Source organism: Odontesthes bonariensis, chromosome 11, assembly GCF_027942865.1.
Source record: "Odontesthes bonariensis isolate fOdoBon6 chromosome 11, fOdoBon6.hap1, whole genome shotgun sequence".
NCBI lineage: Eukaryota > Metazoa > Chordata > Actinopteri > Atheriniformes > Atherinopsidae > Odontesthes > Odontesthes bonariensis.
Window position 1 is genome coordinate 38,797,317 of NC_134516.1, and position 20,510 is coordinate 38,817,826.

Consider the following 20,510-nt stretch of genomic DNA (forward strand, 5'->3'; position numbering starts at 1 on the left):
TAGAGGGTCACAGATTTATTAAGTGGTAATCAATAACAGAAACAGCTTTTTTTTGTAAATAAATTCACCAAGAGTGAAAAAAAGTTGCTAAAACACTCCAATCATATGACGTGGACATGTTTGATGGTTCCCATGGCGACTGAAAACTCAGCATGGAACCACTCACGGTGACAAGCTCTTTACAGTAAGCAGCACATTTACAGGATGTACAACAGTGTGAAGATTACACACCCATTCAGATATAAGCCTGATCCCACAAAGACAGATTAGCTCCAGTTCTGTGGGGGCGGTCGTGTTGGGACTGAGCTGCACAGTACAGGGTTAGTGGCTGCAGCGGAGTCCCACCCAAGTACTAAACTCCAGCACTGCACACATCTTTAAAAAGCTGAATGAATACATAGCATCTTACTACAGAAGCAGACAGTTAACACGCACACAAACATTGTACAAGTCAGATGTGAACACAGGAGGACTGAGCTGCAGGCACTCACAGGTTCCGCCCAGTCATGGTTTTACTCACTGGTCTCCCCACAGCCCTAACCCTAACCCTACCCTATCCCCACAGCCCTAACCCTAACCAGCCATGGTTTTACTCACTGGTCTCCCCACAGCCCTAACCCTAACCTAACCCCACAGCCCTAACCCTAACCCTACCCTATCCCCACAGCCCTAACCCTAACCTAACCCCACAGCCTTCACCCTAACCCTACCTAGTCATGGTTTCACTCACTGGTCTCCCCACAGCCCTAACCCTAACCCTACCCTATCCCCACAGCCCTAACCCTAACCAGCCATGGTTTCACTCACTGGTCTCCCCACAGCCCTAACCCTAACCCAGCTCCAATGCTGCACATCCAACCCTGAAGGAGGTCGGATCTGCGTGGCTGAGGTTAGCTGAGGCTAGCTGAAGTTAGCTGAGGCTAGTTGAGGCCTGCGCTCCACAGCTCACTGACATACATGTATATGTAGCACCCTTACACACACCAACAGTCGCAGAGTTATGTCTAACATTATTCAGTGGGAGTTTCCTCGGTCTGTTCAGAGCCAAACTCTCAGGAGCGATGCTGCATTCATGTCATATGGGAATGAAGCAACGATTCCAATAGCTTCTGCCCGAACAGCTTCACCATCAAACCCCGGCAGCTTTTGGCTAAATCTCAGAATCTTCGTCCAAACATAGCTCACAGGATTTCCTACATTCACACTACGTTCACCGTCTGACCACTAAACCAAGTCTTTCCCACAGGAAATGAATGCAGCGTCCCATCTTATGAAAATGCCCATCAGGGGGCGCCGCAGCGCCTCCAGGCGCCCTCTCAAAGTCCCAAACCATCTCTGAGAGACGATCACTTCAGGATGAAACGTGTCAGCCGTCGCACCGCGCCTCCCCGTCCTCCTGCTCACTGCTCCACTCCAGGCGTGTAGTCAGGGCGACGGGTCTGGATGATCTTAGGCCGCAGGGGGCGGGGCTCGTCGTCCTGGTCGCTGTCGCCGGGAGCCGGGCCGGGGCCGTGCACATCGTCGCACACGTGGACGACCACACTTGGGGTGGTGGGCGTGGCGGTGTGGATCTCGTACTTTTCCCCTAGAGGTCACACAGAGAGGAAGGACGTCACGTTAACATTTCAGATGTCTGGAACCCCCCTGCTGGGAGCCATGCAGACGCTCTTATGGACCAGCAATGACTGTAAATACATTCATATAAACATGTTAGTCCCAATGAAACCTGACAGAAATCCAGCTTCTCAAACCAGACCGGTTTCTTCTGTCAGAAACTGGGACTGAAAATCAGCCCATTGAGACAGTCAGCTGACTGAAAGCATCTCCAGACGGTCGCTCTGCGCTAATAAAATCCTGATTTTAGAACCACAGAATCAGCGTTAAAGCAGCTCAAAGACGGCGTCTGAGCAGAGAATTCAGCTGGACTCACATGGACCAGGAACTCCCACAGAGGAGGTTACAGGCAGCAGGATGCCTTTACCCTTTTCTCACAGACATACTTCAGTTAATCACTCAATTCATCTTCCGCACATGTACTCTGGAACGAGGATGGCGGTCCAGTTAAACGGCCGAGCCGAGCTGTAACTGTGGCTCGCCTCATCTGTAGCCACGCTGAATGAGTCCTATGAACCCAATGGGTTGGTCAGACTACAAGCATGTCTTAAAGACATAAAGACCTGGATGACTCAGAACTGTCTGCTTCTAAATTCAGACAAAACTGAAGTCGTTATCTTTGGACCTGAGCGCTTCAGGGAGAAACTGTCAAGCCATTTGGGGGCTCAGCAGCAAAGCTGTAAAGGCACCCATTGTGTTAGTAGCTTTTCCTATTATTGGGGGCCCAGCAGCGAAGGCACCCATTGTGTTAGTAGCTTTTCCTATTATTGGGGGCCCAGCAGCGAAGGCACCCATTGTGTTAGTAGCTTTTCCTATTATTGGGGGCCCAGCAGCAAAGCTGTAAAGGCACCCATTGTGTTAGTAGCTTTTCCTATTATTGGGGGCCCAGCAGCGAAGCTGCAAAGGCACCCATTGTGTTAGTACCTTTTCCTATTATTGGGGGCCCAGCAGCGAAGGCACCCATTGTGTTAATAGCTTTTCCTATTATTATTGATCCGTTTCTGCTGCAATTGAAGTCTATGGCAGCCCCTAGAACGCTATGGTAAAAAGTTGTGAAATTTGGCACATGTATTCAGCACCGTAACAAAGTCAACCTCAAGAATTCTCATGCCCCAACAGTGTACTCTCTAGCGCCACAAACACGTCAAAGTTCAAAGTGCATTCAGCTGCACAACTTTGGACTCCTTGGTCCAAATTTCACAAAGGGCGCATCATTTGAATCTTTGAGTCCAACCCGATGACGTAATTTTCCGTCGAATTAGATTTCCGCCATTTTGAATTTGATCAAAAACCTTCAAAAAGCATTTCAGGTCACACAGATTGTTCAATTTTGGCACATAGACTCTTCAGACCAAGCGGCACAAAAGTTATTGTGTGGTTATCGTGTTTAATTAGGCTTCTGTTTTTCCATAAAATCTAATTAAACTCGGTGGAGACGCCGCCAAACAGGAAGTGAGGCCCTATCTTGGCAACCGTTTGATGTAATGACGTCAAACTCCTAACACACGCCCATGACCACATCTTTAAGAGGCCCAAGAAATTTGGTGATGTTTGGCCTTTAGGGGGCGCTACATACAGCCAAAAGGCATTTTTAGACCCCTTGGTCCAAATTTCACAAATGAGGTACCGTTGGAATCCCTGGATGCAGACAAGGTCATCGTAACGCATGACATCATCTGTGCCATATTGGATTTTCCGCCATTTTGAATTTTGTCAAAAACCTTCAAAAAGCATTTCAGGCCACGCAGATTGTACGATCTCCATGGGACTTGAATTTTTTCATTTCGCTTCCGTTTGCCCGTGGCAGCCAAAGTCTACGCCAATGCGCAAACAGGACGTTAGGCCGTATCTCTGCGATGCATTGATGTATCGATGCCAAACTTGGTGCATAGACTCAAGACGCCTTCCTGAGCAGCCGTAGTCTTGCATATCGTGCTATGCTATGCTGCTGGCCTGACCCCGGCTCCTAATAGGCCTCTTCTGGCATAGAAACCAGGGCTTCGACTGTGATATGTACCTGGTCCTAGTTTGGAAATGGCACACAGCAGGTCGTAGTTGATGACTGGTGTTGGGTCCTGAGACTGCTCCCAGCCAACTGGAGGAGACGCAGGGGGGGAGATGAGGAACTGCTTATCTGGCTTGGGGGGCTCCAGTCGAGGACTCCCTATGTGGACGGACTGCAGGAGAGAACAGCAGGACAGATGTGAGAGGATACTAAAGAAATCTTATCGAGTAAATAACATCAGCAGATTGTGTAAAATGTACAAATGAACCAGTCTTTGGTGAAATTATTCATTCAAGAAGGGTAGGCAGCTAACAGGCAGCTAACAGGCAGCTTACAGCTCACACATCAGCTAATATTTCCAGACAGCTGTGTGCACAGCTGCGCTCGACTGGAGAGGTGATGCTGCCATCAAAGAGTTCATTTCCTGCAGCAGCTTCCTGTTGTTCTGTTCATCTACTGTGGCTTTTTTTATAACTTGAAATCTGGTTTGAACGCTTCGCTGTTCCTTGTGAAGCACTCTGAATCACCTTGTTGGTGAATTATCCGCTAAAAAAAACCCAATGGGCTTCGTTGTAGTTTACCCAAACCAGACTGCCGCTGCTGTTTAACAGGAAACATGACACCCTTTGGGGCTCCATATATGGACAGCAGCCTGTGAGCAAACAGCTCCATCTGACAGTGAACATCAAACAGGAAGGCAGAGGGAAATGTGACATTACCTGAGCAAAGTAGAGTCTCATCTCTCTGCCATTGAAGTCAGTCTTGTGCAGTCGGAGTCTCGCCTCGGCTGCAGCCAGAGCATCACTGAAGCTGATCCTGACCCGCCGGAAGGACTTGAAGTACTGGAACTGCACTTGTGGGTCGAAGGAACGGAACAGGGACTCAAAGCTGGCCTGAAAATAAAGAGGGAGATGGGAGGATGAAGTGTTGATGACTGCATTAGGCTGGTTTAAATCATATTTATCTGATAGATTTCAGTTTGTTCTTGTAAATGAAGAATTTTCCTCACACACCAGAGTAAGTCATGGAGTTCCCCAGGGTTCTGTGCTTGGACCGATTCTTTTCACTTTATACATGCTTCCATTAGGTAACATTATTAGACAGCATGGCATAACTTTCCATTGCTATGCTGATGATACTCAGTTGTACTTATCTATAAAACCAGATGAACCCAATAGGTTGGTCAGACTACAAGCATGTCTTAAAGACATAAAGACCTGGATGACTCAGAACTGTCTGCTTCTAAATTCAGACAAAGCTGAAGTCGTTATCTTTGGACCTGAGCGCTTCAGGGAGAAATTGTCTGGTTATATAGTTACTCTAGATCAGGGGTCTCAAACTGATCCTTGAAAGGGCCGGTGCTGCTGCAGGTTTTTGTTCCAACCCTGCAGCAGCACAGCTGACTTGTTTCATTCAATCAACTGAACTGGTTAAGACCTTCAGTGCAGACAGTTCATATAAAATAGGTTTCTAGGACTGCCAGAGTTCTGATGAGAACTAACAGCAGAGATCATATTTCTCCAGTTTTAGCTTCTCTTCTTTGGCTCCCTGTTAAATTCAGAATAGAATTTAAGATTCTTCTCCTTACATATAAAGGTCTTAATGACCGAGCTCCATCATATCTTAAAGATCTGATTGTAAGATATTTTCCTAACAGAGCACTTCGTTCCCAAACTGCAGGTTTACTTGAGGTTCCCAGAGTTTCTAAAAGTAGAATGGGAGGCAGAGCCTTCAGTTATCAGGCCCCTCTATTGTGGAATAAGCTGCCAGTTTGGGAGGCAGAGCCTTCAGTTATCAGGCCCCTCTCTGTGGAACCAGCTGCCAGTTTGGCTTCAGGAAGCAGACACCCTTTCCACTTTTAAGACCAGGCTTAAAACTTTCCTTTTTGATAAAGCTTATAGTTAGGGATGGCTCAGGTGACCCTGAAACATCCCATAGTTAAGCTGCTATAGGCCCAGTCTTGACTTGATTTGAAGTCATTATGATTGTATGACACTGAATGTGGTCAACATGGTAGTGCTTATCTTATACTGTAGTTCAGTAATAGTTATAGTTTTGTCTTGCTCCCATAAGGGCCCAAATGAAACAACATTTCACACACTGCATACTTTGAAGTGTTAGAGATGACATTTGCTGGGATTCAGCGTTCTTTACATAAAATTGAATTGAACTGCTGAAAAAGTAACTCGGTGTCAGAGCAGCTGATGTCACACAGTCATTAAAAACACTTTTTCCATGTTTCCATGTGTACACCCACACAGAAGTTCAGAGCAATGTCTCAGTGCGACGGAAAAAACTTCTTAATGCACAACATTTCATTGAAGATCCTTTTAAATGCAGCAGAAACAAACTCCACAGCCAACCAGACACACTGCAGGATGAGTTCTGGACCAATGGGACATCTCTGATGGCCCTGCGCCATGTGAGGTCGGGGGTCTAACACCTGAAGGATGAGTTCTGGACCAATGGGACATCTCTGATGGCCCTGCGCCATGTGAGGTCGGGGGTCTAACACCTGAAGGACGAGTTCTGGACCAATGGGACATCTCTGATGGCGCTGCACCATGTGAGGTTGGGGGTCTAACACCTGAAGGATGAGTTCTGGACCAATGGGACATCTCTGATGGCCCTGCGCCATGTGAGGTCGGGGGTCTAACACCTGAAGGATGAGTTCTGGACCAATGGGACATCTCTGATGGCGCTGCACCATGTGAGGTTGGGGGTCTAACACCTGAAGGATGAGTTCTGGACCAATGGGACATCTCTGATGGCCCTGCGCCATGTGAGGTCGGGGGTCTAACACCTGAAGGATGAGTTCTGGACCAATGGGACATCTCTGATGGCGCTGCACCATGTGAGGTTGGGGGTCTAACACCTGAAGGCGGCATGCAGACACATAAGCTGCAACAGTACAAAAGATGAATCTGAAACCAACCGGAACTCGCTGCCTTACCTGCGCCTCAGGACAGCAGAACACTTCCTGGTTGGTCACCGAGGCAACCAGACAAAAGCGGTTACACTTGGTGGTCTTGATGTGCATGACTGGCAGTCCAGGCAGCTGAAACCTCTTCCACCCGATGAGCGAGGTCAGGGCCCGACGAGAGCCCGAGACGGGCTTCAAGGGTGGCGAGGACAGTAAGGGTGAAGATGGGGAGGAAGAGGAAGGGGGGAGTCGGAGGACCGTTGCCTTCCCCAGGGTGACCGTCGAGCAGAGAGTCCCAGATGCTTCCAATCTGGAAACAGGCCAGCTTTATTTCCAGCGCTGCACCTCCTCTTTTGTCCTCTCAGGGATGAGGTCCACCATACTACGGTTCAAAGACCCCCCAACCCTCATTTCAAGGTTACACCATCCGAGCCTGAAGGATATAATAACATCCAGCGCTGCTGCTTCCGTCTGAGCCCTCAGTTCGGCTGCTTCCCGTCCAGGCGGCTCTGCAAACTGAAGGAATTTTCCACAGATTTGGGTGTGGAGAGCAGAAAACGTCAGTCGGCTCTCTCCCTCCGTCCACAGCCACTTAAATGAGCTCCTGCCAGCCGATGACGCATGAGCCCCAGTCCCCTCCCACCCTCTTCCTGGTGTCATCCCCTGCAGCCAATGGGCTGCGCCGGGAGGCGGGCCAGCTGCTTTTCTCTGCTTCTTTCCTTTTCCTTCCTCGGACACACCTCCCAGAGCTGACTAATCGCTCAGAAACAAGGACAATGGGTGTGTGCGCAGACGGGGAGAGGAAAATAATGACCTCACTGCGAGCCACTCATCTGCTCCGTAAAAACCAGGGCAGCAGCTGAGAGCAGAAGAAGAAGAAGAAGAAGAAGAAGAAGAAGAAGAAGAGTTGCTGCAGGAATGCAGAGCCGACACATGAAGGGATGCAAAGCAGAGGGTGGGAGGGGGTCCTGATGGAAAGTATGCGCTCTGATAACACGCTTTTATGGGTATTAATAGACAGCTGGAAGTGGAAGGAGGTGTGTGCAGCTGGAAAAACACAATCACTGCTTACACTGGTGCTTTGTGGGAGAGAATTAATGGGGTGAATGTGCTTTGCTGCCCATTTTACAGACAACAAACCCACCCAATCACCTTCAGACAGACAGGCCAGGTGTGTGTAACACTTTCTTTATAGTTAGGGATGGCTCAGGTGAGCCTGAAACATCCCATAGTTCTGTTGCTATAGGCCCAGACTGCTGGGGGAACTCCCATGATGCACCTCTCCTCCCTCTGTTCTCTTTCCTCTCCATGTACATGTGACACATTGTTGTCATTGGCTGTGTTCAAAACCGCATACTTAGGAGTTAGTTTGCGAGTTTGAGTAAGCGAGAAGTTCCTGGATGCATACTAGATTCTCCGAAATGTTGGGTATGCATCATGAGGTTACTACTCATACTCAAACTACCCAAGATGCAACGTAACGTGATGTCGCCGATCGTCATTTCCTGTCAAAACGGCAGTTTCAAGCTACCTACAACGAGGGTAGGTTCACTTCCTGTTTTCAAAACAAAAGCACCAATTGTATCGTAATGGCTTTCCTTATGATAAAAGGAAACGGGTATTTTATTTTGTGAAAATAACCGGAAGTGCGTTGCGAACACAGCCATTAACTTGTGTTTCTCTCTCTCAGCAGGTATCCCTGGCCTGGTGTTACGGTGCTTGTTGTCCCCCCTTTCCTGTCCTCTCAGCCCCTAGCTGGTCCAGGCGGATGGCTGCCCTTCCTGGTTCTGCCAGAGGTTTCTTCCTGTTCAAAGGGTTTTTTTTCTCTCCACAGTCGCCTCGTGCACGCTCAGGACGGGGGCTTGGATCAGAGAGATTCCAAATAAATGCCCAAAAGTCCAGAAATAAGTCTTTTTCCAACAATGAGGTCACACTGAGCAGCTCCAACAGAGCTCCAACGTAATAAAGGATTACACTGACCCTCCACCTGAGTACAGTGTGAAAGCACAGCGAGAGGATGACCAACACGGTTGTGTGAAAATGTGTGTGGAAGGTCTGATGGAAAACAATTCTCTAAGAGTGTGTCGGTGCGAATCATCTCCAGCCGACAGCAGCAACTGTGGTGTATGTGAGCAGAAAGCAGCCCTGCACTTTTTCCATCTTTATGTTTGGGTTTCATCTTCCCATGTTTCCATTCCCTCACAAGAAAACCAGCCGAGCACACACACAGGAAGATGTGCACAATGCAGGGCTGCGTTCATCCTCAGCTGCTGACCAGTACAGCACAACAGGCCAATGAATCCCAGACAACGAGCCAATGAATCCCAGAACACCGGCCAATGAATCCCAGACCACCGGCCAATGAATCCCAGACCACCGGCCAATGAATCCCAGACCCCCGGCCAATGAATCCCAGACCCCCGGCCAATGAATCCCAGGCCACCGGCCAATGAATCCCAGACCACTAGCCAATGAATCCCAGACCACCAGCCAATGAATCCCAGACCACCGGCCAATGAATCCCAGACCACCGACCAGTGATCCGGGACACCCCCTCTGAGGAGGGACAGGACCACAGAGCGATGTTGTAAAAGGTGATGCTGTGGATACTGGCTGCAGCAATCCTTGGTGTATACGTTGAAAAAAGTGGTGAAAGAGCACAGCCCTGGGGAGACATCAGAGAGGACCCTCAACCGTCTGTTAAAGAGTCCATCAGCAAATATTTGAGACCAGAGTCAGTCCCATAAAGATGTCCTTTCCCTGCTGAAAAATGGGGATGAGCTTCTGTAGGACCCTCAGGTAACCTGACAGGTAAACTGACCAACAGGTAAACTGAAGGGGCTCCAGGTGGTCTCCGATTCCTGAACACTCTTTGCACTGCAAACTGCCTGCTGCCCTAACCTCGTTAGCATTGAAGCAAAAACTCTCCCTGTGCAGAGTAATGTGGAAGGAGCTACAGCAGCTTAGACTTTGGAAAGGCTGCTGCATCACATGACCCACAGGGTCAGCAATAAATAGATAGAGATAGAGCTGCACTTTTCAGCAGCCAGTTTCAGTGCTGCTCCTCAACAGGGAACAGGAAACTCCTGAATATTTCTACATAAGAGTCCACCTGAAGGCTGACACAGATGACTTATCAACAGGAACCCTAACCCTAATAAACAGGAACCCTAACCCTAATAAACAAGAACCCTAACCCTTATCAAAAGGAACCCTAACCCTAATAAACAGGAACCCTAACCCTTATCAACAGAAACCCTAACCCTAATAAACAGGAACCCTAACCCTTATCAACAGGAACCCTAACCCTAATAAACAGGAACCCTAACCCTTATCAACAGGAACCCTAACCCTTATCAAAAGGAACCCTAACCCTAATAAAACAGGAACCCTAACCCTAATAAACAGGAACCCTAACCCTTATCAAAAGGAACCCTAACCCTTATCAACAGGAACCCTAACCCTTATCAACAGGAACCCTAACCCTTATCAACAGGAACCCTAACCCTTATCAACAGGAACCCTAACCCTTATCAAAAGGAACCCTAACCCTTATCAACAGGAACCCTAACCCTAATAAACAGGAACCCTAACCCTTATCAACAGGAACCCTAACCCTAATAAACAGGAACCCTAACCCTAATAAACAAGAACCCTAACCCTTATCAAAAGGAACCCTAACCCTAATAAACAGGAACCCTAACCCTTATCAACAGGAACCCTAACCCTTATCAACAGGAACCCTAACCCTTATCAACAGGAACCCTAACCCTTATCAAAAGGAACCCTAACCCTTATCAACAGGAACCCTAACCCTAATAAACAGGAACCCTAACCATTATCCACAGGAACCCTAACCATTATCCACAGGAACCCTAACCCTTATCAACAGGAACCCTAACCCTAATCAACAGGAACCCTAAACCTTATCCACAGGACCCCTAACCCTTATCCACAGGACCCCTAACCCTAATAAACAGGCACCCTAACCCTAGTCCACAGGCACCCTAAACCTAATAAACAGGAACCCTAACCCTTATCCACAGGAACCCTAATCAACAGGAACCCTAACCCTTATCAAAAGGAACCCTAACCCTTATCAACAGGAACCCTAACCCTTATCAACAGGAACCCTAACCCTTATCAAAAGGAACCCTAACCCTTATCAACAGGAACCCTAACCCTAATAAACAGGAACCCTAACCATTATCCACAGGAACCCTAACCATTATCCACAGGAACCCTAACCCTAATAAACAGGAACCCTAATCAACAGGGACCCTAACCCTTATCCACAGGAACCCTAATCAACAGGAACCCTAACCCTTATCCACAGGATCCCTAACCCTTATCAAAAGGAACCCTAACCCTTATCCACAAGAACCCTTATCCACAGGAACCCTAACCATTATCCACAGGAACCCTAACCCTAATCCACAGGAACCCTAACCCTAATAACAGGAACCCTAACCCTAATAACAGGAACCCTAACCCTATCAACAGGAACCCTAACCAACAGGAACCCTAACCCTAATCCACAGGAACCCTAACCCTTATCCACAGGACCCCTAACCCTAATAAACAGGCACCCTAACCCTAGTCCACAGGCACCCTAACCCTTATCCACAGGAACCCTAATCAACAGCAACCCTAACCCTTATCCACAGAAACCCTAACCCCTATCCACAGGAACCCTAACCCTTATCCACAGCAGTGTTTCCCGCAGCGCATTATAGTTAAGGCGACCACCTTAGCAAACTCGCACTGCCGCCTTACCAACGTTCCCAAAAAAAAAAAAAATTTTTTTTTTTTTTTTTAAACCAAAGTATTAATGCTTTGCCAGGCCCAAACATTAAAAGACAGCATTGATAACATTGAATTGCGACACCTACTGGTTGTTAATGTAAATAGTTAATAATGTAAATAAAAAAGTGTTACAGCTCTTAAACAGCTCAGTTATTGCTCTAACAGCCCCCGTCCCATTCCAAGTACCACACCCCTCCCGGCCGACAACTCACAACCTTGACTAAGCAATTTCCTGCGGGAAACACTGCACAGGAACCCTAACCCTTATCCACAGGAACCCTAACCCTTATCCACAGGAACCGTAATCAACAGGAACCCTAACCCTTATCCACAGGAACCCTAACCCCAATCCACAGGAACCCTAACCCTAATCCACAGGAACCCTAACCCTAATAAACAGGAACCCTAACCCTAATAAACAGGAACCCTAACCCCTATCCACAAGAACCCTAACCCTTATCCACAGGAACCCTAATCAACAGGAACCCTAACCCTAATAAACAGGAACCCTAACCCTAATAAACAGGAACCCTAACCCCTATCCACAGGAACCCTAACCCTTATCCACAGGAACCCTAATCAACAGGAACCCTAACCCTTATCCACAGGAACCCTAATCAACAGGAACCCTAACCCTTATCCACAGGAACCCTAATCAACAGGAACCCTAACCCTTATCCACAGGATCCCTAACCCTTATCAACAGAAACCCTAACCCTTATCCACAGGACCCCTAACGCTAATAAACAGGCACCCTAACCCTAGTCCACAGGCACCCTAACCCTTATCCACAGGAACCCTAACCCTTATCCACAGGAACCCTAATAAACAGCAACCCTAACCCTTATCCACAGAAACCCTAACCCCTATCCACAGGAAACCTAACCCTTATCCACAGGAACCCTAACCCTTATCCACAGGAACCCTAATAAACAGCAACCCTAACCCTTATCCACAGAAACCCTAACCCTTATCCACAGAAACCCTAACCCCTATCCACAGGAACCCTAACCCTTATCCACAGGAACCCTAATCAACAGCAACCCTAACCCTTATCCACAGGAACCCTAACCCTTATCCACAGAAACCCTAACCCCTATCCACAGAAACCCTAACCCCTATCCACAGGAACCCTAACCCTTATCCAAAGCAGTGTTTCCCGCAGCGCATTATAGTTAAGGCGGCCACCTTGGCAAACTCGCACTGCCGCCTTACCAATGTTCCCAAAAAAAAAAAAAAAAAAACATTTTTTTTTTAAACCGAATTATTAATGCTTTGCCAGGCTCAGACATTAAAAGACAGCATTGATAACATTGAATTGCGACACCTACTGGTTGTTAATGTAAATAGTTAATAATGTAAATAAAAAAGTGTTACAGCTCTTAAACAGCTCAGTTATTGCTCTAACAGCCCCCGTCCCATTCCAAGTACCACACCCCTCCCGGCCGACAACTCACCACCTTGACTAAGCAATTTCCTGCGGGAAACACTGCACAGGAACCCTAACCCTTATCCACAGGAACCCTAACCCTTATCCACAGGAACCCTAACCCTAATCCACAGGAACCCTAATCAACAGGAACCCTAACCCTAATAAACAGGATCCCTAACCCTTATCCACAGGAGCCCTAACCATTATCCACAGGAACCCTAACCCTTATCCACAGGATCCCTAACAAACAGGCACCCTAACCCTAGTCCACAGGCACCCTAACCCTAATAAACATGAACCCTAACCCTTATCCACAGGAACCCTAACCCTAGTCCACAGGAACCCTAACCCTTATCCACAAGAACATTAACCATTATCCACAGGAACCCTAACCCTAAGGCTGCAACCCAGCAAATGAGCTAAATTACCAGCATCACTTCCCAATGACTCGTTACTTCCACTAATTTTCACTTCAGAGGCTCATTACTAAACTGGAAATGCTCCATAAAAACCTGCTGCCGGAGCCGGATTACCTGAGCAGTAACAGTCTAAGTACAAGCATCTTTAAATGAATAACTAATGAGGAAAAAAAAAAAAAGACTGTGGGCTTTCCTCCAGCTTGTCCTCACTGGAAGCTTCAGGAGGGAAACTCAAACATGGAGCATCCCAGCTGTGGCCAACACAAGCTGCAGGAGGGAAACTCAAACATGGAGCATCCCAGCTGTGGCCAACACAAGCTGCAGGAGGGAAACTCAAACATGGAGCATCCCAGCTGTGGCCAACACAAGCTGCAGGAGGGAAACTCAAACATGGAGCATCCCAGCTGTGGCCAACACAAGCTGCAGGAGGGAAACTCAAACATGGAGCATCCCAGCTGTGGCCAACACAAGCTGCAGGAGGGAAACTCAAACATGGAGCATCCCAGCTGTGGCCAACACAAGCTGCAGGAGGGAAACTCAAACATGGAGCATCCCAGCTGTGGCCAACACAAGCTGCAGGAGGGAAACTCAAACATGGAGCATCCCAGCTGTGGCCAACACAAGCTGCAGGAGGGAAACTCAAACATGGAGCATCCCAGCTGTGGCCAACACAAGCTGCAGGAGGGAAACTCAAACATGGAGCATCCCAGCTGTGGCCAACACAAGCTGCAGGAGGGAAACTCAAACATGGTGCATCCCAGCTGTGGCCAACACAAGCTGCAGGAGGGAAACTCAAACATGGTGCATCCCAGCTGTGGCCAACACAAGCTGCAGGAGGGAAACTCAAACATGGTGCATCCCAGCTGTGGCCAACACAAGCTGCAGGAGGGAAACTCAAACATGGAGCATCCCAGCTGTGGCCAACACAAGCTGCAGGAGGGAAACTCAAACATGGAGCAACACTCACAGGACTAAAGTCAAGAGAACAAACTCTGTGGGGACTGTGGGGACATTAAACCAGATGATCTGCAGAGTTACTGAAGCCCCTGAACACTAAAGCAGTCCAACAGGGTCCAACACCAACCATCACCTGCAGGTTTGAACCATTTCAACAGGCCCAGCTGGGTTATTCTGTCAGAAGCTTTTTATTCCCAGGGATGCTCTGAGTTTATCTGCAGGAATGCAGCTCAGTGAGGATGGAAGCAGAGGAGAGGAAGAAAGACTCAAACCTGTGGATAACCCTGATGAATAGTCCTGATAATGATAGGCTTATTTCAGGCTTCATGGTGCAGCCTCTGAGCTCAGACAGGAAGCTCCATCCTAACCCCTGTGTGTCACCCTGAAGCCCACCTCCACCTGCTGCTGTAAACCCCTCTCTGCTGGAGTTAACCCCCCCCAGAACAAAGGGAACCAACCTTCAGGACGCCCTCGAACAGATCCTCCGGGGCTTTGCAGGCGATCAGCGCGTTGGGCAGGTCGGTGAACTTCACATCCACCGTGGCCTCCCCCTCCGCGCCGCTCCCCGCCTGCTGCATCGCGTCGGTCGGTCGCTTTCAGCTCTTTCCTGGATTAAAACATCCACACACATGAGGAACAACCACCTTTCCCAGCGAAGCTCTTCACATGTCACCTCCCCTGGTACTTACCCGCAGAGCCGGAGGAGCTACTTCATGCCAGGCCGGGGCTGAGGAACTGAGGAGCCGTGTGAAAAACCAGCGGAGCGGGAGCTGTCGGACGGAGCAGCCGCGCTGAGGCTCACACAGGCCGGCCGCCGCAGCTCAGCACTGACCCTGCAGCTCACACGGACCAATGTTCCCTGACATGGAGCACAAACACGGCTCACAAGATCTGTTAGCACAGCAGAGGATAAAGGAGGTGACGTCAGCTGATCAGCAGCTTCTTCTTCTTCTCTTCCTTCTCCAGCAGAGCAGGCACCGCCCGGTACACCGCTGCCCCCTGCTGTCACACTCCGGTACTGCTGCTCTGATTCTCCATCTTACTGAACTGTACAACTCCCGGTGTCCTCTACTTTAGCTATAATAAAGAAAAGAAAACATGCTGAATATGAACAGCTAGCTGCTTTATTTTTTTAAACACTTTATTTTGGAATTTTTCATCTTATAAACAAAAATTATACAGAGCATGTTGTTCAAGCAGTCCCACACCTACAGCATATGGTATGACTAACAATTCTACCAGACTGCTGAGATAAGAGATCTCATATTCCCCCCACCCACCTCCCTTCACAAAGAAGAACAACTAAATAAAATTACAATTTTTACAATGGCAGCTTGCTGCTTTTTAACTGAATATCTGGCAGAGTATATCTATGGCTGTGTTCGAAACCGCCTACTACATACTACATACTTGAAAACGGCATACTCATCTATCTGACTAGCCTGATTAACATAGACTTTCAAATCTCTTCGAGATTCTGGTCTGACCAAGACCATAACGAATACGATTCGAAATGGCCTGGTCAACCCGCCTCCCTCGGGTTGCTACTGGTTGTGGCCAGAAAAGGCTGTGCCTAAGCTTAAGCCAATCACACCACTCTTTCCTCTGACGTATGATTTAGCTACCAGCGGGGCTAACTGGTAGATTAAACTCTTACCAAAGCCAGTAGGGAGCAAGCCAGGCGAAAACGTCTTTCCTGTCAAGAAACGATTCAAGGGCTGTTCTTTGCTCGATTTTTAACGAGAATCTCCCGTCGAACACTTTCATTACAGCATCTACAGCAGTGTCAAAAGCTTGATGCTGCTCCATGTTGATATTGAATGAAGCGCTTCCGTGTACAATCCATGGGTTGAGTGGCAGTTCAACCACGTCACTACCTTGAACCCGCCTTGGTTGGCGCTGCTCAAAGTTGATTGCTTCCCGACAAAGTGGGTGGAGTTCCCATTTTTTCGGGAACTCGAATCCACCTGAATGAGCAGTTGGCCTGAGTAAGTGTAGCAGAGCCGAAGGTGTTGCGTCACTGCGAGGGCGGAGCCTGGGTACTATCTGACAGTATGCAGAGCGTTTACACACAGTGCACTTCACTCCTGCCCGAGCCGAAATCAGCCGGCCTGAAAAGCTGATTTCGCCTAAGCTATAAACTCTGTAAATATATAACTTTATCAACATTTGAAACATTTTCAGGCGAGAAAGTAGTCATTTAGACCCCCAAGGTGTTGAAAATCTGACAAAATACCGGCTACTTACAATTTTGTTCCCACGAATTCGCCGCTAGTAAAGCTAGCCGCAGTGAGCAACGCACTTCCGGTTATGCCGTTTTGACTGCTCTCGTCCCGTTAAAGGATAAGACCGGTTTTTTGACATTGGGCCCTTGATTTCACATTATAACATGATGTTCTACTCACCCCTGCTTGTTGTTGAACATTTGGAGCTGTTCCGAAGATATTCGAGAGGCGTCTGGCTGCTCTCTTGAGATATTCGGCCATGAAACGGTTTCCTATGGGCAAGCTTATACAGGCACAAACTATGCTGTTTATAATTTATTAATTACTGTACACTAGCACTGATAACGTGGAGGTGCGTCGCTTACTTAAAAAAATCCGGGTTATTGTAATTTAGATTTTTTTGTCGTAAAGTGGGTGTTACTGACGTCCTCGTCGTGCTACTGCCACAGGCAGCCCACAGACCTGCTGCCTATTTATTCATTCGGCTAAAATTCAAAATTAGTAACCCAGATTTTTTTTAGTAAGCGACGCATCTCCACGTTATCAGTGCTAATGTACAGTAATTAATAAATTATAAACAGCATAGTTTGTGCCTGTATAAGCTTGCCCATAGGAAACCGTTTCATGGCCGAATATCTCAAGAGAGCAGCCAGACGCCTCTCGAATATCTTCGGAACAGCTCCAAATGACCAACAACAAGCAGGGGTGAGTAGAACATCATGTTATAATGTGAAATCAAGGGCCCAATGTCAAAAAACCGGTCTTATCCTTTAACGGAATTTGACCGTTCAAATGGCGATGGGCGACGTCACGTTACGTTGCATCTTGGGTAGTTTGAGTGTGACAAGTAACCTCATGATGAATACTCAACATTTCGGCGAATCTAGTATGCATTTAGTGTACATCCGGGAACTTAAAAAAGTATGACTAGTAGGAATAGTAGGAAAAGTAGGCGGTTTCGAACACAGCCTATATGTTTGGATTACTACCAGGGATGTTGCTAGGCATACAGCTGTACAGGGGCACAGGCCCTGAGCCAGAACCCCACCACCAACACTGCCTTACTGTGTACAGAAAATGAGCCTGTACTGGATGTATAAGAACATTTGTTGAAATGTTTACCAGAGCTATAGGCTATATAAGCAAATAAAAACACTTTTGAGTTCAGCCATTTAGCTTTTCAATTCCTCCTTCTGTAGCTCATCGAACATAATCAAGTCAGCCTTTTACAAGAAGCAATATTACTAAAAAACACAGTATGCACAATGTTACAACTTTCAACAGATCAACAGATACAAAATAATGAACAATATTTCAGTCCAGGTACGGAACACGTTTTAATCTTACTGTAGCACAGTCAATAAATACTTCTACAAGAGGGAATATTGCAAAATAAAAAGTCAAAATCTTAAATTAAGAGTAGCTGATATGGTCTGATAAGTTATTCCCCTGATTGAGTAGCCTTTTAAACTACCCTACCCACTTTTTACCCATTTATAATGCCTAAGATAGTTTAGTAAATAAGCTATCATAGGCAGAATAGGATATTCTCTCCTGTTTTTCATCTGCCATGGAACCAGACGCTGTTTAAGCCTAAATGCAAACGTTGTGTATTTGGTGTGAGAAATGACAGTGGCCTATAGGTAGGCGTGGGAGAAAACAAATCTCTCACCTCCCTCCACTTCATGCTCAATTCTCCTTGCTGCTTCCTTATGTCCAAGTCAAGTCAAGTCTAGTCTTTTATTGTCAGATGCACAGAACAACAGTCGGACTGGGCACTGAAATTCTTAGGACAGGACACTGTACAGCAGCCACCATCACAAGACATAACATGCCGTAACATGTCATGTCATAGGTACTCTACCAAAAATATTTACAAGACAGTAGAAATAGATAGGCAATGTGGATACTACAATATGCAATATACATTTTAACGCTAATTACAAGAGCTGTACTGTACGTATAATACACATGACCACGATGACGGCATTCCAACAGTGTGTATTAGCAAACTGTGTGGCTACTATCCGCTGATAAATATGACGTGCGGGCGGCAGGATCTTACCTTCCAACTCTGATGTCGCGCGCTACGCGTCACACACGGTCCATTCGCTGAGCATGCACAGACGCACCCAAAGCCTGCGAATACAACCTCTTCACTGCACTCTTTGGTAGGCCTGTGCAGAATTGGCTAAAGGAGGTTACGGGGTTGGAATGGGGAAAATCGGGCCTATGTTATCCTTCCTTGGCACATCAGTCGTAGCGTAGTCTGAAGGATGTAAGTGGGAGTTTTTACAGGGGCACAACGCATGTTTACAGGGGCACGTGCCCCGGTAAAAAGTGTCTGGTGACGTGCCTGATTACGGCATGTATGACTGAGGCCTCGGTATGCTTCTCCGTCCCTATCTGCCAATCCAACTCCGTGGTCACGCAGAGGCTGTTAAACCTTTGGAAGTTCTCTGTCGGGCTGTCGGATACCCAAGGCAGTTCACCTCCCGATCAGTAAGCGGCGCTACGTTAGACGACCCAATCTGGCGACGTCTATGGTGAAAGTGGTTGGTTGGACCAGAGGACTCGTAGGATCCGGGGCCAGCCAGAAGACTCGTAGGATCCGGGGCCAGCCAGAGGACCAGAGGACTCGTAGGATCCGGGGCCAGCCAGAGGACAAGAGGACTCGTAGGATCCAGGGCCAGCCAGAGGACAGAGGACTCGTTGGATCCGGGGCCAGCCAGAGGACAGAGGACTCGTAGGATCCGGGGCCAGCCAGAGGACAGAGGACTAGTAGGATCCGGGGCCAGCCAGAGGACAGAGGACTCGTAGGATCCGGGGCCAGCCAGAGCACAGAGGACTCGTAGGATCCGAGGCCAGCCAGAGGACAGAGGACTCATAGGATCCGGGGCAAGCCAGAGGAGTCGTAGGATCCGGGGCCAGCCAGAGGACAGAGGACTCGTAGGATCCGGGGCCAGTCAGAGGACAGAGGACTCATAGGATCCGAGGCCAGCCATAAGACAGAGGACACATAGGATCCGAGGCCAGCCAGAGGACAGAGGACTCATAGGATCCGGGGCCAGCCAGAGGACTCGTAGGAACCGGGGCCAGCCAGAGGACTCGTAGGATCCGGGGCCAGCCAGAAGACAGAGGACTCATAGGATCCGGGGCCAGCCAGAGGACAGAGGACTCATAGGATCCGGGGCCAGCCAGAGGACTCGTAGGATCCAGGGCCAGCCAGAGGACTCGTAGGATCCGGGGCCAGCCAGAGGACTCGTAGGATCCGGGTTAACGGAGACCTGGGCCTTGAAAGGGAGCAGTTGTCGGGGTCTGGGAGTTCTCTCCCTTTGTTTTGGCTGCTGCTTCTCTTTTCCTCCTATAGATGGCGCCTGCTCTCTGGGTGCTGAGGTGGACAGGTGTTTCCAGTTAGACCTCATCAGGAGATGCTTAAAGGGATCCTGCTGATCCTGCTGAGTGTTAACCTGAGTGGTACATGTGTTACCTCCTGGCTCCTGGCTCCTGGCCTCAGAGATCTCTCACCACCTTGTGTTTTTTCGTCCAGGTACCTTTCATGTTCAATAGGGGTTTTCCCCGAACGCATCTTAAGGTTTCCATGAGGTTTCCATGCTGGCAGCATCTCAAGATCGCTCTCCTAGAACCAAACCCTGCTCACCCTCCAAGCCACCCAGCACGCCGTCTCGATCAGTTCAAGCCCGGATCATTCAGCTTCTCCATTACCCGGACCCCACTCATCACTCCCTGGCGGGGATCATCTACTCACCCTGGATGTCCCGTTCCTGAGTTCCCGGTTCCCGTTCACCAGTTCCTCATCTCACTTTTCTAAATAAAATTTTTTTAACGTAACCTGAGTGTGTTCTGGATGTGGATAGGGGGTTAGGGTACTACCCTAAGCCAGAGGACCCTTAGCTGGAACCATGACAGCCGTGCCAGAGCCCTACAGCTAAGGTTCTAGTGTCGATCATGTGATTGTTCATTTCCGGGCCGATTTGGCCCGCGGGCCTTGACTTTGACATATGTGCTCTAATCATACCCTTATGAAAATCAATAATGTATTTCTATTTGCACCCCAGGAATACCCAGTTATAATATTCATTCTCTTCTCACATTTATCTACCATTTT

The 20,510-nt window shown here is 48.2% G+C and overlaps 1 protein-coding gene across 2 annotated transcripts; it reads right to left on the minus strand.

The window, feature by feature from the left end:
• Positions 1 to 15,096, minus strand: rcan1b (regulator of calcineurin 1b). Of its 2 annotated transcripts, XM_075478132.1 has the most exons (5): positions 14,846 to 15,096; positions 14,615 to 14,763; positions 4,339 to 4,512; positions 3,632 to 3,791; positions 1 to 1,585 (listed from the first exon to the last, which is right to left on the minus strand). In XM_075478132.1, exons 2-5 carry the CDS (start codon positions 14,732 to 14,734, stop codon positions 1,401 to 1,403), a joined length of 639 nt encoding a protein of 212 aa, XP_075334247.1. In that variant the 5' UTR covers positions 14,735 to 14,763; positions 14,846 to 15,096; the 3' UTR covers positions 1 to 1,400. The 2 variants fall into 2 exon arrangements, with proteins under 2 accessions (XP_075334247.1, XP_075334248.1); XM_075478133.1 differs by lacking the exons at positions 14,615 to 14,763; positions 14,846 to 15,096 and adding an exon at positions 6,573 to 7,152.
• Positions 15,097 to 20,510: the final 5,414 nt, after the last annotated feature.

Bases quoted from the DNA above. Each gene is read 5' to 3' on its own strand.
- rcan1b (XM_075478132.1), bottom strand. From the start codon at position 14,734: ATGCAGCAGGCGGGGAGCGGCGCGGAGGGGGAGGCCACGGTGGATGTG. The intron at 4,513-14,614 runs GTTGGTTCCCTT...CTTTATTTTCAG, and splicing joins TGTTCGAGGGCGTCCTGAAG to GCCAGCTTTGAGTCCCTGTT. The intron at 3,792-4,338 runs GTAATGTCACAT...TCTCTCCTGCAG, and splicing joins TGAGACTCTACTTTGCTCAG to TCCGTCCACATAGGGAGTCC.